Here is an 18,005-nt window from a genome sequence, read left to right as displayed (position 1 = left end):
CGCTGATACGAGCTTCTCTGGCGTTGACGCCGACATCAGCGGCACCTTCACACCACCGGCGTCACTCCGGCGTACCATGTCGGTTTCCTGATGGACGCCGCGATGTGCCACTTCGTCTAATCCTCCCTCCGACAGTGCTACAGCATTCCGACCTCACAGAGACATCCTTAGTGCTTGCCTCGGTTTCTGCATCGGTATCGAGCCTGCTGTCGCCCGAGGCAGCAATCGAAACACGCTTTCTGTCGGCTTCGCAACTTCACTGCAACCATGAAAGCCATCTTGTCTAATTTTGGTAGGCGCGTCGACATCAACAGGCAACACGAGCCTAAAGATGCTGCTTACAACTTAAAGTCGGCAACGACTTCGACCTCCGCAAACGGCTTGCATTTCCACCAATCCTACTCGTCCTTTGGCACTACAGGCGGCGGCATCGGCGACGCTCCTACCGATCATAGGGCAATCATCAACCTCGATATTTCCAGCAGCCAAGGGTATTCCAACTTCTCGAGCTCGTCTCCAAGGTCCTCGCCATCCGCACGAGCTAGTGCTGAGAAGAGCAATCTCAACGAGCAATTTTCACACGGGAGCACATCGGCAACACGTGCTCCAGCTCATCCACCATCGAGCTACAGGCATCCTTCGAGACACGATGGCGGTGCACAAACAGGGTCTCGCGGTCTCGTGAGAAAGCTGTCCAGCTCTAGCGGTAGGGCTTCCCTGCAGTCGACATCTAGTACTTCCGCTCAGTCCGAGCATCCCTCGAAAGCCTCGAAGGACCGTGCCAATCTGCGAGGAGTCACAACCCGGTCGCGCAACGGAGCGACCTCATACGCCACCCCTCCTACCCCTCTGCCCTCTAGCGACCGAGATCTCAACCATAGCGTCGCCAATGCCGACATCTCTATCATGACTTCGTCAGAACTCGCTCAAAGACTCAACGAGCTGGCAGTGGCCAATGCAGATGGCCTGCTTTCCGAGGACGAATATCGTACCCTGCGTCAGGCCGTCTTTGACAAGATGATGATGACCGACAAACAAGCTTTGGCCATACCGACAGACAGCGGACGAACGGGTTACGGTTTGTCGAACCAGGAGCAGTCTCGTAACGCCGCTCCCGCTGATCGCATCCCGGGCGGTACAGTCTTCCTGTCTGCCGATTTGCTCAGTGCCGACGCCGAGCGCTCCAAGTCCTCCCTCGGTCACCACGCCAGCTCCATACGCAGCGGCCGCAGTGCAAAGTCGTCGAGTTTCCAGAATGTCACAAATTTCTTCAGGGGCAATTCTTCAAACTCCAAAGCCATGCATCCCCAGACCAGCCAAGACTCCCATTCGAGTCAAGACCGAGCTGCTCCCTCCTTACGCGATTCTGAAGGAGCGTCCTCGCAGCATTCGAGCGGGGATGGGAACTCACGTCGCGCCCTGTCGTTCCGCACACAGCACTCGTCCGCAGCAAGATCGTCGTCACGCATGTCTACCTTGGGCCGTCTCAGAGCAGGGAGCCACGCACGACGCGAACAGGCCGAATATGCAACTCGCGAACTGGAGGACACTTTTTCAGCCCAACGAACCGCGCGTTCGCTGCGCGCCGTGTCCATCTACGATGCCGGCAGCACTGACCTCTCAAAGTCGGGTGTCGCCGTCCATAACAGGTCGCCGACGTCTCTGCGGGCAGAGATCGCTCCCACAACCATGTTTGGCGCCGAGTATGTCGACAAGACCACGCAGGAGATCCGAGCAGAAATTGGCGTGGTCCAGACCGAGGGCAATCGAATGTTGGAAACATTTGCGGCACTCGAAGACGCGCTCTTGGCAAAGCAGACCTCGCTGGATGCGCTCTCCGTGTCAAACGTGTTGGAAAGGGTACGAGCAGCCAATCCCTTGGCATGCGCCACGGGTCTCGATGATGCGGATCGGCACGGTAAAGGGGCGCGTCATCAACGCCCACCACCACCTTCGTCGTACCGCATGCCCCGCTCAGCCGACACTGCTAACGGCTCTAACAATCACATCTCAGTTGAGGCTTCGGTCTCAGAGGACGTAGCGGTCTTGCATGCCAAACTGACCAGCATATATACGCAGAAAGCTGCCGTAGTGAAGCGATACCAGGACCGACTAGCGTTTCTGGCAAGCAAGCTACGATCAGCAACGATTCGCGAAGGACTCAAATGAGAGCCTGACTGTTGGGCATGCGCGCAGACCCAGATCCGCCGACACTTGCATTACGGGTGACTGCGTCTTGCCAACGATCCCCTTCACTTGTACTTTTGCTTTCGTCCTCGCTACGGTAACAAATCCCACGTGTAAAGGCACAAATTGGAGCATCACGAAGACGCAACTGAAGAGCTCGCACGTGATATCACGAGAGCCTTTGACGCCTTTTGGGCAGCTGCGACATGAGTTTGAGATTTTGTGATTTCGTGGGTGTCTGTATGCCTGGTAGCGGATTGGCTGAGCCTGAAAGTGACATGGTAGGGCCAACCGGTTGCGAGGATGCGGGCGCTCTAGAAAGTGGATCGGCTGACTTTGTCGAGGACGGTGTCGTAGCTGACTTCGGAAAAGTCGGTGCCCTGGATCTCTGCAGAGATGCCGACGAGCGCCTTTCGGAGAGCGTCTTTGGAGGAAGCGAAGACCATCTTGGGCTTGATCCTTGCGTCATCGGGCGACCAAGAGAAGAAGCAGATCTTGTTACGTTTGCCCGCATCGCCCTTTTCGTACTCGAAGTCGTAAATGGCGTATCGGCACTCGGTAGGAGGAAGCTCGGCAAGGAAGTCGTCATACGAGGTGGAAGTCGAGGTGTTTTGGACGATGATCTCGGTGTTCTTGTCGTTGAGGCTGTAGATGATGTACTTGATCTTTTTGCCGAGCTTGAGCTCCTGGAACTTGTCCAGACACTCTTGGGAGACTTTGACACCGGAGGACTGTGGACGATGTCGGAGTCGCGGCGAAATCGAAGCGTTTGCGGAGATGTCGAGCAGACACGAACAGGCGTTTCGCAGGTCGAGGGTGGCCAAGAATCGTTAGAAAAGGAACAGGGATAAGGGATCTCCAATGATCAGCATGACTCCAGACTTGCAAGCCTACAACGTTCAGCGACCGTCCACCGAGTTCGGTCGGTCTAGCGAGCTCACCATTTTGCAGTATCAGATACAAGTGATGGGGGAGGGACGTGGATGGGGGTGAATGACTTGGAAGTGGAGATGTCGATTGAGAATGATAACGAACTCGGAAGAGCGCGAGGACGTGCGCGGTGTTTTGTCGTTACTGCGTGCGAGCTGCTGCATCGCCGTCCAGGTGGAGTCTGAGTCCTCAGCCAGGAAAGCCACCGTTGATTCGCGAAGAGAGACCAACACACATCGACAGGCACAGCCTCGACTGGCTGCTTTGCTGCTGCTGCTGCTGCCGCAGAGCGTCGTATCGCCGATTTCAAGATCGAGCAATTCAATACAATTTCTGAAATGACGAGCGACCAAGTGTTTAGTCGCTTGTATTCGAGATGGAAGAAACCTCAACAACAGGGTCATCCAGTATAGCAGCTCAGGGGGGCTAACTCCTTGACCAAAAACCAATGTTAACGCGCAGTGATGAATAAAACCTGGAAAACACAAGCTGTAAGGCCGGCGGCAGCGTACACGATCGTTTAAAACAATACGCGGCCGAGAGCGATCGATCCGACGACTTTGTTTGCGTTGCGGGTCCGAAGTTACCCAAAAGCTCATTCAGCTCAAGTTTCTTGAAAGCACACCACCCTCGTCCTGCAGCACAATGCCAGGCACCGCCAACCAGCGCGATGGTACGGCACCGAGATGAACCGAGGACTCGGTCAAAGGTTGTGTCTACTGGAATGTGCGCGCTGAGGGTGCCAGACTCGGGCCCTAAAAAAAGAAACAGTCTCAAAGCTACAGCTGGCAAAGATCCGGGAGTCAGATCAACTTGGCTTGCAGCGGGAAACGCACGCACATTCGGCTAATGTCCCGGCCCGCTTTTCCCGGCGTAAGCGAGCTGTGCTACATCCTGTAGCTCATCCAAGTCACCGTGGTGGTGACGGCCCCGGGTCATGCTGCGCGCGTCCGTTGCTCTTCCCACCACCGACCTTCCGACGTGACAATGTCCGGTAGACAAGCTCGACATCTTGAACATTCCGCCGTCGAGGGAACGGGAAGGTGCATGGTCAATCTTGTGCAATGGCCCAGGTTGGGCGGGGTCGTCTGTCAAGGGAGGCGATCAGCATCGGAGGCCGGACTTAGTTGCGGTGGCGCACCTGCACACGGGACGGGGATCCAGCCTCCAGCCGAGCTCTTCTTGTTTCGATCCAAAAAAGCAAACCAAGCCAAGACTCCTTGGCGGCTGGGTGGGCTGAGCACGGCCCTAATCTAATTCCAACGGTGGACTGATTGGTTCGTGCCGGAACCTCGCCTACGTCGGCGATGCATGCTACACACGTGAAGCCACCATTGTGTTCCTGTGCAACCCGATGGACTGGAGCACGCCGAGCCAATTTCATGCCAACCCGTGCCGCTTCGCTTACGCAGGCGAGCCTGTTTGCAAGGCGGTGAGAGCGATAAAATATAATACTAACGCCTGTCTCCATGGATGATCCTAATGCGTCCGATCAGAACGGTCTTAGTAGCTACTCTGAGACGCTGGCCGGCACCATCGTCCCTGGTCGCGTATGAACCTCAAGGTCAGATCTGATCGCCAATTCAGGCTTTTGTCGTGATTGCGGGAGATGCTGGCAGCAGAGGTCGATGGAAGACGCCACGGGGTCCTTGCGGTCTCGCGATGCTTCCGTCGGATCAATCCAGCTCGCGGACGCCTATTGCCGAAGAGGAACTGGTCCAAGACGGTGAGACTTAAGATACTGAGCTTCCATTACACACCCGGAAAACACGAGCCCGTGCCGGACGGAAATTCGTGCAAGCGAACGCTGTTACTGATCGGTACGTCGCAAGGTAACTGCAGTACGAGTAGCGTTACCCGATGTTAGTCGGGGGAATTCCGAGCGCCTAACAATCTTTGAGCTTCAGTAGACAGGGCGTTGCGCAGAACATGAAAGCAATGGAAGCGATGCGACGCCGGCGTTGATTAGTGTTGCCGACAGTGAGATTTTCCCCTCTCGCTGTTCCGAACAGTGAGCCCGCATCGCATCTCAGATTCGTCCTGCATTGGTTGAGAATTGCGGGCAGAATGCATGGACGGTATGAGTCATTCGCTCCGAAGCTAACGGAGGTGGCCTAACGCGAGACACGTTAGCACTCAAGCACAGAGCAGGAGAGAGACGGCCAGACCAAACTACTATAATCGCGAGTATGCATTACGCAATCTCGCGGTTTTGAACGGAGGAAACGTGTCAGATGGTTTGCAATGCGCGTTCAAACTTCAAACGAAGATGCTCTGGGGCCGATCCGAAACGAGATGGGGCGCCAACAGCTTGCTCCTCACAGGACAAATTCGGAGCTACAAATGGCCCGCATCGAAAAGCACACCATTCCGGGACCTTTTCGGAGGGCAGAAGGGCATGAGATTCAAAGTCAGCCCTAGTGAGATTCCTTCTCGGGCTGAAACCTCCTGCAGAAGCAGGTACGTAGGGACTGTACATCAGCATGTCTCAGAGAGACAGAGAGAGTCACCAGCATCCATGGATCAACTCTAGCACGGCGGGAAAACAGTCTGGGAAAGGCTGGCTACTCTTTCCCATGTGCCCTTGCCGAACGGAGTGCGAAGATTGGATCGCAGATGGGGACGGAACCGTAAGGATGCGTTTGCGTCTGCATCTGGACAGCGTGCACAGCTGCAGGTATGAGTGAGTGAAGCGGGCGGTCCGCGTGCTTAGGTATCATTGTGTGTACCGCGAGAGGCGGTGCTTCTACCGTGCTCGGGGTTTGCATGAATCACAGGACAGTCTGGTGGACGACAGGTGTCCAGCGCCCCAGCTATGCCTCCTCCAAATCCCCACAGCACAGCACAGCACAGACAGTCGGATCCGATTGGAAAAAGCGCTTGGCTGTTCCCCTGTCTTCAGTCAAGTGCTCGCGGACCCAGCAAGATTTACGTCAGGGCAGAATCAAGACGCGGCCACAGCGGTGTCCAGGGGCCAAACGGTACCAGTGCGTCGGACAACTGCAAAGGCTATGCCTGGAGGAACTGGTAGCGAGCGCATGATTCCGCGCGTCTTTTCAATTAAGCCCCGTAGAAGGTCCTTGCTACGGGCTCGAGAGGACATCTGTTCGTCAGCGACGACCCGGACGAGCTCAGTCCGATAAAGGATTGGAAAGATTCGCATCACGAGTGGAGCTTTCGAAGGCCGGCTTGCATGATGCATTCCGCATGTTGCAATCTGCGAGATTTCCAATGCGGCAGAAGCAGCCACCGCGCTGGTAGGAACCTGAGCGATACCTGGTTGTCTGCACAGACGAATTTCGAATAGACTAACAGAGAAGCAGCCTTGCATGTGCTCCCGCAGAGCCGCCTGCCGCACATGTGGCTGCCTCTCCCGATATCATAAACTTTGGATAGTCGGCATGATCCGCTCGCCAGGAACCAAATTTGGAGTGCCGGATCTAATTTATTGCTCCCATTGAACCAGTTCTGTGATGCTAGTCTAGCGGCCTTTGGGTCAAAGTGGATGTCCATGTCAAAGATGCAGTTGATGCCAACCAGTCATTCAGAAAAGAGAATTCGCGGAGGGTGCAGACTCGTCCCGGTTCGCGTTCGCAGTGATCCTGGGAGCAATTCATCAAATCAAGACATTGTCTGTGTCGGCATTTGGGTAGCAGGAACTTAGCATCGCCCGGATCATGTCTGCAAAGTTCAGATGACAAGATCGACACGCCTGTCGCTATGACTTGCTGATGATGACAGCATTGTGTTTTCGGAGGGTTCGTCTTTGCGTTTGAACTTGTTGCTGACGGCTCTTGTGTTCATGGAGTCAGCGAAGCATCAGATGGCTGCACGAGCCAAAACAGAAGCTGTTCTTTCAGCTGCCTCGGCTAGATGAGAGTGGAGCGCGCTAATGTGGTACAATTGCACACGGGCCCCGGACCCCGTGAAGCAAACGGAGGTTGTTCACCTTTCTCGTCACAGGTCTCGCAGAGAGCGGGGCGAAAAGAACAAAAGCAAGAACGATGCCCCATGAAAGGACGAACACAAAGGGCGTGTCAGTGCAGCTCGGCCCCATCTGTTTTGTGAGTGTGACAGTGATCCGACATCGAACAAGTCGGAGTGAGAAACGGGAGTGGTGAAAAGCGGAAGAGCGGAAGAGCGGATGCTGTCGCAAATCGGTGTGTTTACAACTCCGTCAGGTTCACAAGCCGGTTCCGATGACATGAATGCCCCGGTTGGATTTGCATGTACTTGGCCCTCGGCGCAAATGTCTACTACAGCAATTAGTCCCGTGCCAGGGCGGAAGAATGCGCCCGGCAACCCGTTGCGGGCTCTCGACCCACCTCAGCGCACATTTGCGGCGGCGTGTTGACGGCGAAAAACCACATAACGTCCAGGAGGAACCAGCTAGGACGTCGTTCGCACAAACAGGTGTAAAAGATTCGGAGCCGGTTCGATCCAGCCTGCTTGATTCCAAATTGCAAAGTCGGCCTCGTATCCCAATAATAGGGTACAGACAAGACGGGCATGCAGACGCCAGCTCGACTCAAGTTGCCCACCCGACCCGTGCTTGCTTGGCTCGGCTCTGAAGTACGTAACTGCGAATACAACGCAGGCTTGGCCGCTTCCGTGGTGGCAGAAGGGCTTCGGCATAAGCACGCCTTGCCACCGGCGAAGGGCATGACAGTTGACTGTGCTCATTGGGTCACTTTGACGGCCAAAAAGAGGTGGCGCCCTGTCAGGAAGCTACGGTCGACTCCGAGTTGCCAGCTTCCAAATATAGAAATCGGCTACTGGACAGCCCTGTCTACCTGCAGAAAAAGGGGGTCAAACACGAAGCAGGTTAGCCGATACTTGGCCGCCTGCTGAGTGATTATTTGAGCATGTGAGAGTTGATCGTTGGTCATGCCCATCTCAACTCGGCAGATCTCTGATGCCGCTTTAAATATTTATTTCTTCCCCTTCCTTTTTCTTCGTAATTCCAGAAAGAGCCGCGTCCTGGGAGAACTCTCGAAGCGAGCTTGACTTCTTGTTTCGAAGGGTAACAGCACCCGGATCTCGTCCCGTCGGGGTGGCTGAAAATCGACCAAGACCGATTGACGGCCAGACTAGCATGCAACGGGGAGTACAGCGTACAGTGTACCATGTACAGTTTCGACGTTCTCAACTAAATGGAGCTTCGGTCGGACTCCGAACGCCAATTGAATGAAAATGTGAAGTTCGACCGTCCACATCCGTCGTGGTTTTCTGTGCTTCTGAAGCTCGTTGTTGGGGGAGTGGAAAGAAGCCTTGCCTGCGAACGACTAGTCTGAGGCGCCCGTTGCGAGCGATGGATGAGGGACGGGGTAGTCTTGCGATGTCTCCGAGGCACCCCGAGTGCCTTCGAAATTTCTAATCGTCGAACATTGTGCATACAGCCGTTGATGTTTGGTACATTACAGACGCCGGGCTGACACGCTCAGCAGAAATCAATCAAGACGTGATGTTCGCTCCGCAGCTGAAACGTCTGCTCCGCTGCAAAGCGCTTCGAGATCCGCAGGTCTCACCCAGACATGACAGAGTAATCAGAACCAGCTACTGTATTTCGTGCAGGTCACCCTTCGCCGACTACAACACAGAGCCATTCCTCCCTGAATTGCCCCAAAACTCACGATTCGGATCGGTTTTCGAATGCCTCCGCATCTCATCAGCATCAGTTGCCCTGCACTAATCTATGAGGCTGGTAGGCTGGAAAAGGACCGGAGACAAAACAGACCTTTCCGAGAAAGCAAAGGCCAGAGTGAGCGCAAAGGAGCGTGAACGCAAATGTTAAGTCAACGTTTCTGGTTCAGATGCCGGCTCTGGTAAGATCGGCTCTTTCGGGTCTTGCTCGACTCTCCGCTTCGTGGCCTGTCTTGCTTTGCATACTCGACTTTGCAGCGCATCTGTCTCTCAACCGCATTTTCGGGTCCCATCGCTGCAGCATGAAACACCCCGTCTCACAGCTTGCTCTCACCTGACCGTGCCGCTCATTCCCGCACGTTTGCCTTCGTTAGATTCGACGACGTGCATCAACGACACCCAAATGCCATACTCCGCCTCTGCCGCGGCAGCTTCTCCGCCTACCACTTCGAAAGGCTTGACTTTTTTGCGCTTTTTTTTTTTTTGGATCTAACCTCATTGACACCCTTGCTCCAGTTTGCCTTTCTGGGTGGGATGGTTTTTGCATGTGTCGCTCCTACGCGGTGCGTGGAAAGTCCGTGATTGATGTTTCTTGCCTGTCTCTTTTCTTCTGTCTCGCATTGAGACGAGCGCTGCATGATCACTGCTGACTGCGTGCGTACCTCGTGTCTACATTGTTCCTGCTTGGCGAGCCCCGCCTGATTCGCTGTGCATTCTTGCATTACCGTTTCTTTCCTCCTCCTTTCTGGGCAGTGCCGTAGCACATCACTCCTCAGGTTCCGCATGGGAAGGGCAGCCCATGATCTCGCTAATCATAGACGCTGTGTGCGACTCTGCGTAGCGACTAGCTACACCACTCATGCATGGATGGCATCTTGTCTTGAGCCTGCGCCCTCTTCGAAAGGCTCCGCCGTTTCCGATTCTTCCTACAGTAGTCTGTATCTCAGGGAAGTTTACCGACACCGCTCTTTTCCGCCTTGGCCTTGCACTTTCTGTGTGCTCCTCACTAATCTGCTGCAGGCGCAGCGGCCATCTGCTGGAGCCATTGTAAAGCCTGTTCTCTCTCTTTGGCCTCCCTTCTCCTTCCCCATCGCCATTCGATGGGTTAACGAGCATCCTTCATCCCGTCCCAGCCTCGCCACCCTCCTCAGCATATCACTGCAACTGTTGTCGCCTGCATTCTCGTTTCCATCGACACCATCGGTCCTTCGAACGTCCACCTGGTCTTCCATTTGTGTCCTGAGCTGACCTCGCCAACAGCTACTCCTTCATAAGCACGACCTTTACGAGGTCTCGCGAACCTTCGCTGCAGTCAGCCATTTCTCGAAAAGGTCACCCTCCACCGTCACTTGTGCTCCGTCTCTCGAGCTAGCCGGAGTTGGGTCCACAAAATTGTCACGATGTTTCCTAGTCGAGCCCTCGAAGGCGATCGCAAAACGCTTCCACCCATTTCATCACTATCTTCTCACCCTGCTGACGTTGCGAGTCAACTGCCTGCACGCATAGACGAAGCAGCGCGAGGCCGAAGACCACCTTCGGCACTTGATCATCGACAGAGTCCTCCCCCTGCGCTTCTGCCGCGCCCGCCTCAAGCACGCGAGGTGGAGCCACTTCGACCCGGTGGTTTCCAACGTCCGGGTGACGAGCCATACAGGCCATCTGCAAACGTCAAACTCTCTCACGGCGGTCCTCCACCCTTCGTTCAAGGCCATCGCGATTTGGAACGCGGCTCGCCCGCTTCCGACGAAGGCGCGTGGCGATCTTACGACAGGCAGGATGCTCGTCCCGGTGTCAAGGACCCGTACAGTCCTCACATGCTGCCAGCTGCTTATGCGCACAGGCAAGATGCTCGTTCAGCACCCTGGCAACGTCCCTCGGACGATCCGCATCGACCTCGTATGCCTGGTCCTCCAGTAGCTATGCGTGAAGACGGCCCGTGGAGATCAACTGGTACTTCCCAACAAGCAAGGCTTGACGTTCATTCTGACGCCTTTGCTCACGATCGTGTACGAGAGGAAGATAGATGGCGTGATGAGCGAGGAGTAATATTTACGTACCCTCACGAGTCTGGACCTGGCTTTGCGCCCGCGCCGCCGTATCCGCACACGCAAGTTGAGCGGTCTGGGAGGAGACCATTCGATGCCGACGTAGCCGATGACGGGCGGCGCATCCGACGTCGGGCAGGCTCGGGAATGGTCGAAGACGAGCACGATGCTCACAGACATCCCCCGCCAGGGCAACGGCCATACGGTTCTGGACTCTACAGCCCTCCCGAATCTAGGAGTCACAGCGCCGCGCCGGGCCAGCTGCCGATGAGGGCCGGTATGATGGTCGGCATGGAACCACCACGGCCCAACACGTCGCTTGGCGTCACACCTTCCGCACCAGTTCCTGGCAATTCGCAAGCATCCTCAGGCACCAACACGGTCAATGCCAACAGAAGGGTGGCCCACCTGCTGTCAGAGCAAAAACGTCGTGAGTCGATCAACACCGGATTCGAAGATCTGCGCCAAGCCATTCCGGCGTGTCGAGATGGTCAGGACAGCAAAGCGACCATCCTGAAGCGTGCGCTCGAGTATATCCGCGAGCTCGAGGGCGTGGTGGAGAGGCACCATCGTCTGCCCGCCGAAGGCCACGCGCTCGGTGGCTACAGCAACCGCAGTCCGCCCGATGACAAGGACGACCTTCGTCGCTTCGGCCGCCACGGTGACGATGCTCGTCGAGGTCTCGGTGGTGCGAGGCAGATGACCGGCGGCAGCAACAGCAGCAGCGGCAGCAACGAGACCGGCGCTGTTCCTAGGATCGGGGGTCTTCCCTCCAATGCCTACGGCAGCACGGCCTCTGTTGATTTTTCGGCCACCTCGCCTGGCCTGTACTACACTGGCGAGTATCGATCTTACGGTCCTTCCCGCTTCCCTGCTGTTGCCACCGATGGGGCGGCAGCAGAGATCAGCAGAGGCGCGATCAACGCATCCAACGATGTCCGCAGCGCACCCTCAAAGCGATACCTAGACGACTCTGACGAAGACCAGCGATTACCTTCCCGTCGACGGGTGTCGGATGGCGACAAGGATGACGTGCAGTCCTCGCCACCTCGCCCAAACTACACGATGACTCGTCCAGCACCCCACTCGCGTTCGCCAATGATGCGTTCGCCTCCCATAGAGAAGCCACGCGACTGGCATGCTCGCCTCGAAAACAAGTCGCTGGTCGACTCTGCGGTTCGAGCATAGTGCAAAGCAACTCGTACGCTCCTCGCCCATTTTTCAGCTAGATCATGGGCTTCCAAACTCGATGTCATTGTCGGCCAACCCTAGGCCGCTTATCTATCGTCCCTCTAATTGTAGCCTAATATTGCTGATCGTCACCGAACATTTCCTGTATATTCGCTCGGAGGACAACATGCACGTCACCTTAATGGATTCAAGTCACCACATACATGTAACTCGCTTCTCTTCAATGATTGATGGACGATGTGCGTCAACCAACCAGCATAGTCACGGTTGAAGTGCACGCCGTGAAGAGGGAAAGAAAAAAAAAACAAAAGGAAAAAAATTTAATAAAAAAAATATTAGAGGGGACCAAAAAGCTGCACAGCAGCCTCCACCCTGCACGCATAGCTGCAGTTGAAAGGCGTGAGCGATTGATGGTCAAAGCACAAAGGGCACCTGCTCGGAGACCCTGAATTTGTTACAACACCTTGGCTGCTACCACCAACCAACCCACTCGAATCATCCGACCACGTTCGAACTAGACCAGCGATAGCTGACACGTAGTCGCCGCCGCAACTACTGCTGGGCTCGCTGAGAGCTTCAGTCTAAGCTTCTGCGACTATGGCTCGATCGACGATCATTCATCACCTTACGTTGCTGCTCACTATCCTTCAGCCACTGACGCTGGTATCTGCGAACGCGCAAGACAACTCACAAGTTTTCGCCATCAGCAACCACCCCGCATGGGCATCAGCAAGTCGTCAAGCAGCATACGTCGAGTCTGTTCCCCCGCCGCCATCCACTCCGCGTGAGGCACGAAAGGGTCGTACCCGTAAGGTGGCCATTATCGGCGCAGGACCTTCCGGCACTTCTGCGGCTTACTTTCTCAAACATGCCCAAGATCAGCTTTCTGCCTCGAGAGATGCTTCCATCGCCAAAGACAAGCTCGACATCACCATCTACGAACGCGAAACGCGCATCGGTGGCCGAACCGCCATCACCTTTCCGTATGACGATGATTCACAGAACCCGGTCGAGCTTGGTGCAAGCATTTTTGCCGATGTCAACTTGAACATCCGACGAGCAGTCAAAGATTTCAAACTCGAGACCGGAGCCAAGATGGGTCTATCAGGTCAAATGGGAATCTGGGATGGACAGCAGTTCCTCTTCGAGGGAGACCAGAGCAGTTGGTGGACAAGCGCCAAGTTCTTCCTGCGCTACGGATACAGTGCCATCACTACCGAGAACATTGTCAAGAAACAGCTCTCTTCCTTTGCAGGCCTTTACGATCCGACTTTTCTTCACGCGCGCAAAGGAGCTAACGATGCTAGCATCTCCGGCTATCCTTGGTCGACCATCGAAGATCTCGCAGCGGCGATCAATGCTACCTCGCTGGTGCAAACGACCGGAATGCAATTCTTCAAAGAGCGAAGGGTATCCGAGCTCTTTATCGAAGAGATGGTGGAAGCAGCTACACGCGTCAACTACGCGCAGGACACAGATCGGATTCACGGATTTGGCGCATTGGTCAGTTTAGCAGCCTCCGGAGCCACCGGTGTCAAGCACGGCAACTACCGAATCTTTGAAGAGTTGGCTCGGCGAAGTGGTGCGAGAATCTTGACAGGAGTCGAGGGTCAAGTGACGGGCATCGTTCGTTACGACAGTGCTGTTTCGAGAGGAAAGGAACAGATAGCATTTGAGGATGAAGGGGGGAATGGAAAGCAGCAGGTGCAATGGTATCTAGGCACAAAGAGCGGCGAAGGTGAATTGTACGATGCAATTCTCATCGCTACTCCCTGGCACAATGCGGACATCACGTTGCTCAATACGAGGGAAAGGGTCAAAAGCAAAGCCTTCGTCCATCTGCACGTTACTCTTTTGACGACAAGTCGAGAGAGGCCAAGACCGGAGTACTTTGGGCTGGGAGATCAGGATGTGGTGCCCACCACCATTCTGACCTCCAGCGAAAGTGTGAGGCGTGCTGCTGCAGGAAGCAAGAAGCCGGCGACGCCACCCGAGACTCCGCCACCGTCGGACAAGCCGGACAAAGAAGCCACCTCTGAGGCACTCAAGAAACCGAAGTTGGACTTCTTTTCGCTCAACTACCTCCGATCTGTCACACCGCCTTCTTCTACTTCCTCTGACTCTGCGAAGGAGTACGTCGTCAAGATCTTTTCAGCCGAGGCCATCACCGACGATCAACTCTCACGTCTCTTTGGCAACACAATTTCGTGGATCAAACGACACACGTGGGACTCGTACCCTTATCTGACACCCACTGATCGATTTCCCAGGGTAGAGGTGGACGAGAATCTCTACTACTGCAATGCCATGGAGAGCCTGGTATCCACTATGGAAACCTCGACAGTGGCGAGCAAGAACGCCGTAGGGCTGTTGTTGAAGAGCTGGTATGGGGATGAGTTTGTCAATGGCAAGGACTGTGATTGGTCCAAGGGCAAGGACCCGGTGGATAATGAGAATTGGGCTGGGTGGGGATGCGATTCTGGTTAGCGAGCGGCTCTTGATATGCAGGCTTCAGAGACAACATCCTTCTACGAAGAACACGCTGCCCAACAAGTGTAGATGGCTGACCGTCACATGATGCTCAGAGTCGCACTCGCTTGAAGGCGTGAAATCGAGATTGGTGACCAAAATTTGTGACATGCGATGCGACGAGAGGATGCGAACTGCGAATGAGGTGCATTTGAGCGAAGCTGGTACGTGAGCGAGCGGGGCGCAGGATCGATTGATGTCAAATGGAACAAAGTAGGGAGAGTCCTCGGGACCACATCATTGCTGCGCAGCCTGTACGACGATGGCACATGATCGAAGACCTTGCAGCAGCACGCCCTCGGTCACAGCGCCCAGGCAATTTCCAATAGCACGGAATTCCTCGCGCAGCTCATCCGGCAGCGGCGATGCGTTTGAAGCAAGTTGGTCGGCATGCATCTTGTCGACTTCTTGTCGGAACTCTTTGGGTCTTTGGTTCCATTTTCCCCTGCCGACCAAGATCATATCCTGTTGATCATCCAACAGCGGCAAGAGTATGCTACTCATGGTGTGGATGGGGGTATTGGAAGAGTCAGACGTCGAGGCAAGCGTAACAAACACGATGCCAGCCTCGGTACGAGCTTCCAGATCTTGATGCGCGTGCGAAGGCCTCGCTGGCTTCTCGTCTTCCGCTTGGGAAGAGCTAGATGTGGGAACAGCAGCTTCAGAACGGTCTGCCGTGGAAGCTACAAATTCTTCCGGAATCGACTTGACCGTAGCAGCCGCATTCGATGCGTCTTGCTGGTGAAACAAGAAGCGCGCGTCCACACGAGCGGCTTCTTGCTGATGAATCGTTTGAAGGTTGATTGAACGTATTTGTTCGTCCTCGACAGCGTTTTGCTCGGTCGGCAATGCCGATGGAAACAGCGTTGTGTCCGCTCCGGACGAAGTGAGCTGACCAATGTCTGCATCGTTCGCGCTGGTGAAGGTGATGACTAAGCCTTGGACACTGCCAGGCGCATTCAGAACGATTTTCCGCAGCAGCTCCACCGCCGCTCGATCGTCGGATCCTCCGAAGAAGGGGACAATGATTCTTCGCATGCCGAGCGGTCTCTGCAAACCATATCGGCGCTCCAGCTCGCGTCGCAAACTTGGTCGAGACTCTTCCTTCCCCGGCAGTGCCGATCTGCAGGACATGCTGGGATCCAGCAAAACACCTGTGGCGCATTGTTTGCGCAAATTGCGGAAGAGCTGCGAGGGAAGCGATTGAGCATCCGAATTAGCTTGCCAGAAGCTGACAGCGGCGTCCTCTTCGTTGATTGTCTTGGCGAAAGACAATCCGCTGGCAGCCGCAGCAGCGCCGAGCCAGGAGAGACCTCGACCGTACGAGTTGTGCGCTTCCCAGGCCACCAAGGCCATACCACGACCGAGTTCTGATAAAGTCGAATCAGATGTACCGAGTCGATGCTGTGCCCTCGCGTTCTGCTGCGCGATCGTTTTGATCATCTCATGTCGAGGAACGATGAAGGTGTCTGCAGGAATCGAGTCAGCGGCGCCAGGATTGCTGTTGGCGCCAGGAGTCGTCGTTGTTGCCGTAGCGTGGCCAAGCTTCCTTTCCTGGGCTAGCATGGCAGACGTGGGCACTCTGCAAAGTAGCTGCACCATCTTGAGGCTTTCCATCATCTCATCGCGGTGGCGTTCCTCCGAGTAGTTGATGAGCTGCATGATTGACGAAGTCGTGTATTCGATCGGCAACATACGAAGCAAATCTACGGCAATCTGACCTGCCGCTGCCTCATTGGCGTTGTCGGCATCCATGCCACCTCGAGTGATGTTCGAGAGCGACGGGTTCTGGCCTACCAGGTTGAGCAAGTACATGAGCGTCTTTATCGCTGGACTTGGCGAGGCGATTGCAATCGTGATTGGGAGATCAGCGCAATCGGTAGCACGACCTTGCATGGGCCCCTTGTCGAATCCGCCCGTGCCGGCTGCTTGCTTTTCTCTCTCGTTCTCAGCCTCTCCTGCAGCTTCTTGTTGAGCAAGACTGGAAAAGTAGACGTACCTGGACAGAGGACGCACCGACATGGTGGTGCACAGGAAGCAGATGACGAGCATTGCGAACACCTTGGGGCTCACAACATTGAGCTGAAGCGCTACATTGAGAATGATAATCTCGATGATACCTTTGCTCTGCATGAGACTTGCTACGCACATGGACTCGCGCCACGTCATGCCAGCGAGCTTGGCGGAGGCTGCGGTGGCGCCGAATTTGCTGACAAAGATGCCCACGAGGAGCAGAAAGATGAGACCCCAAGAGGTGCCGTCGTCGAGAAGTTTGAAGTTTGTGCTGAGACCGCTCGTGACAAAGTACAGCGGAAGCAACACAATCATCACGAGCGCTTCTATGCTTTCCGTGACTTTGACCGCAAAGTTTCCGTGCGGGCAGCAAACGCCGAAGCTGAAGGCGCCGACGATGGGGTGTACGCCCATGGCGTCGGTGTAGAAAGCGCTGACGAGCGCGCCACAAAGGGCAATGACGAGCAGGTGCTCCGGGACACGATCTTCAGCGCCTGTGGTCATGTCGAAGCCGCTATGAGCGATGAGGCGGTTCATAATGGGCCGAAAGACGAACCAAAGCATAGCAATGTAGCCGGCGGCGGCGAGCAGCTGGTAGAGCGCATCGATCTGCTTGCCTCCTGTGCCGAGGGCCGAGCCTAAGGCAAGCAAGACATAGCCGATAAGGTCGTTGCATACGCCGGAAGCTATGGTGATGCAGCCTAGTCGAGTGCTGAGGATGTTCATCTCGGCCATGATGCGCGAAAGGACCGAAAGCGAGGTGACGGCCATCACGGTGCCAACAAAGAGGAAGAAGGTGGTGAACTTGACGGTTTGATCGGTCTCGATCTGCCAGATGAGCCTCGCGATGCCGACAGCAATGCCAAAGGGGATCGCCATGCCAGGTAGAGTGATGAGCAGCACCTTTTGCCAGTACCTGGCCATGAGATCGGTATCGGTCTCGAGACCTATGAGAAACAGGAAGAACGAAAGACCGATGGTGGCCATGAGCTTCAGCAGGCCCAGCGCTTGTGTAGGGACGATGTTCTCCGTGAATCCGGGTATATTGCCGAGAGCGGTAGGTCCGAGGAGGATGCCGGCGAGCAGCTCGCCAACTACGGCGGGCTGACCTATCAACTTGAAGAGCTTGCCGAGTATTTGACATAGTACGATGATGATGATTACTTGCGTCAAGAAGAGACCGAAGCCATTCGTGGTGAGGACGTAGTTGTTCGGGTCGAACGCCAGTGGATCGCTGTGGCTGAGAAAGCCATAATTGAACGGCATGCCGGCGATGTCACCTCGATGGTCTGCGACCGGATGATGCCCACGCCGAGTGGAGAGGTCCGACGTCGCTGGCAACGCGACGACATGCGCTCGCTAATGGTGTTGGTGGAACAGAACGATGCACATCCTCGATTGACGTTCGCAGCGTGATGAACGGAGGCGCAGCGATAGCAGGAGTGTCGAGGTGGCCAGGTCGGAGCG

General features: G+C 55.4%; 7 protein-coding genes across 7 annotated transcripts; 4 read left to right on the top strand and 3 right to left on the bottom strand.

Moving 5' to 3' along the window:
* Window positions 1-267: 267 nt before the first annotated feature.
* PHSY_003364 (hypothetical protein) lies at window positions 268-2,169 on the top strand (the record flags this gene model as incomplete). Its single annotated transcript, XM_012333985.1, has 1 exon — window positions 268-2,169. One exon carries the CDS (start codon window positions 268-270, stop codon window positions 2,167-2,169), a length of 1,902 nt encoding a protein of 633 aa, XP_012189375.1.
* A 332-nt stretch (window positions 2,170-2,501) lies between these two features.
* PHSY_003363 (hypothetical protein) lies at window positions 2,502-4,137 on the bottom strand (the record flags this gene model as incomplete). The annotated part of the gene is made up of 3 exons (XM_012333984.1): window positions 2,502-2,918; window positions 3,186-3,450; window positions 4,091-4,137. 3 exons carry the CDS (start codon window positions 4,135-4,137, stop codon window positions 2,502-2,504), a joined length of 729 nt encoding a protein of 242 aa, XP_012189374.1.
* Window positions 4,138-4,779: 642 nt separating this feature from the next.
* On the top strand, window positions 4,780-8,308 carry PHSY_003362 (hypothetical protein; the record flags this gene model as incomplete). The annotated part of the gene is made up of 2 exons (XM_012333983.1): window positions 4,780-4,843; window positions 8,085-8,308. The coding sequence occupies 2 exons, from the start codon at window positions 4,780-4,782 to the stop codon at window positions 8,306-8,308; spliced, it is 288 nt and encodes a 95-aa protein (XP_012189373.1).
* A 604-nt stretch (window positions 8,309-8,912) lies between these two features.
* Window positions 8,913-10,985, bottom strand: PHSY_003361 (hypothetical protein; the record flags this gene model as incomplete). The annotated part of the gene is made up of 3 exons (XM_012333982.1): window positions 8,913-9,055; window positions 10,230-10,419; window positions 10,818-10,985. The coding sequence occupies 3 exons, from the start codon at window positions 10,983-10,985 to the stop codon at window positions 8,913-8,915; spliced, it is 501 nt and encodes a 166-aa protein (XP_012189372.1).
* An 87-nt stretch (window positions 10,986-11,072) lies between these two features.
* PHSY_003360 (transcription factor) lies at window positions 11,073-11,993 on the top strand (the record flags this gene model as incomplete). The annotated part of the gene is made up of 1 exon (XM_012333981.1): window positions 11,073-11,993. The coding sequence occupies one exon, from the start codon at window positions 11,073-11,075 to the stop codon at window positions 11,991-11,993; it is 921 nt and encodes a 306-aa protein (XP_012189371.1).
* Window positions 11,994-12,593: 600 nt separating this feature from the next.
* PHSY_003359 (hypothetical protein) lies at window positions 12,594-14,483 on the top strand (the record flags this gene model as incomplete). Its single annotated transcript, XM_012333980.1, has 1 exon — window positions 12,594-14,483. One exon carries the CDS (start codon window positions 12,594-12,596, stop codon window positions 14,481-14,483), a length of 1,890 nt encoding a protein of 629 aa, XP_012189370.1.
* Window positions 14,484-14,762: 279 nt separating this feature from the next.
* On the bottom strand, window positions 14,763-17,804 carry PHSY_003358 (hypothetical protein; the record flags this gene model as incomplete). The annotated part of the gene is made up of 1 exon (XM_012333979.1): window positions 14,763-17,804. One exon carries the CDS (start codon window positions 17,802-17,804, stop codon window positions 14,763-14,765), a length of 3,042 nt encoding a protein of 1,013 aa, XP_012189369.1.
* Window positions 17,805-18,005: the final 201 nt, after the last annotated feature.

The sequence above is a fragment of the Pseudozyma hubeiensis genome (assembly GCF_000403515.1).
Source record: "Pseudozyma hubeiensis SY62 DNA, scaffold: PHS34, whole genome shotgun sequence".
In the NCBI taxonomy this organism is placed as follows: domain Eukaryota; kingdom Fungi; phylum Basidiomycota; class Ustilaginomycetes; order Ustilaginales; family Ustilaginaceae; genus Pseudozyma; species Pseudozyma hubeiensis.
This window is presented reverse-complemented; position numbering and strand designations above follow the sequence as displayed.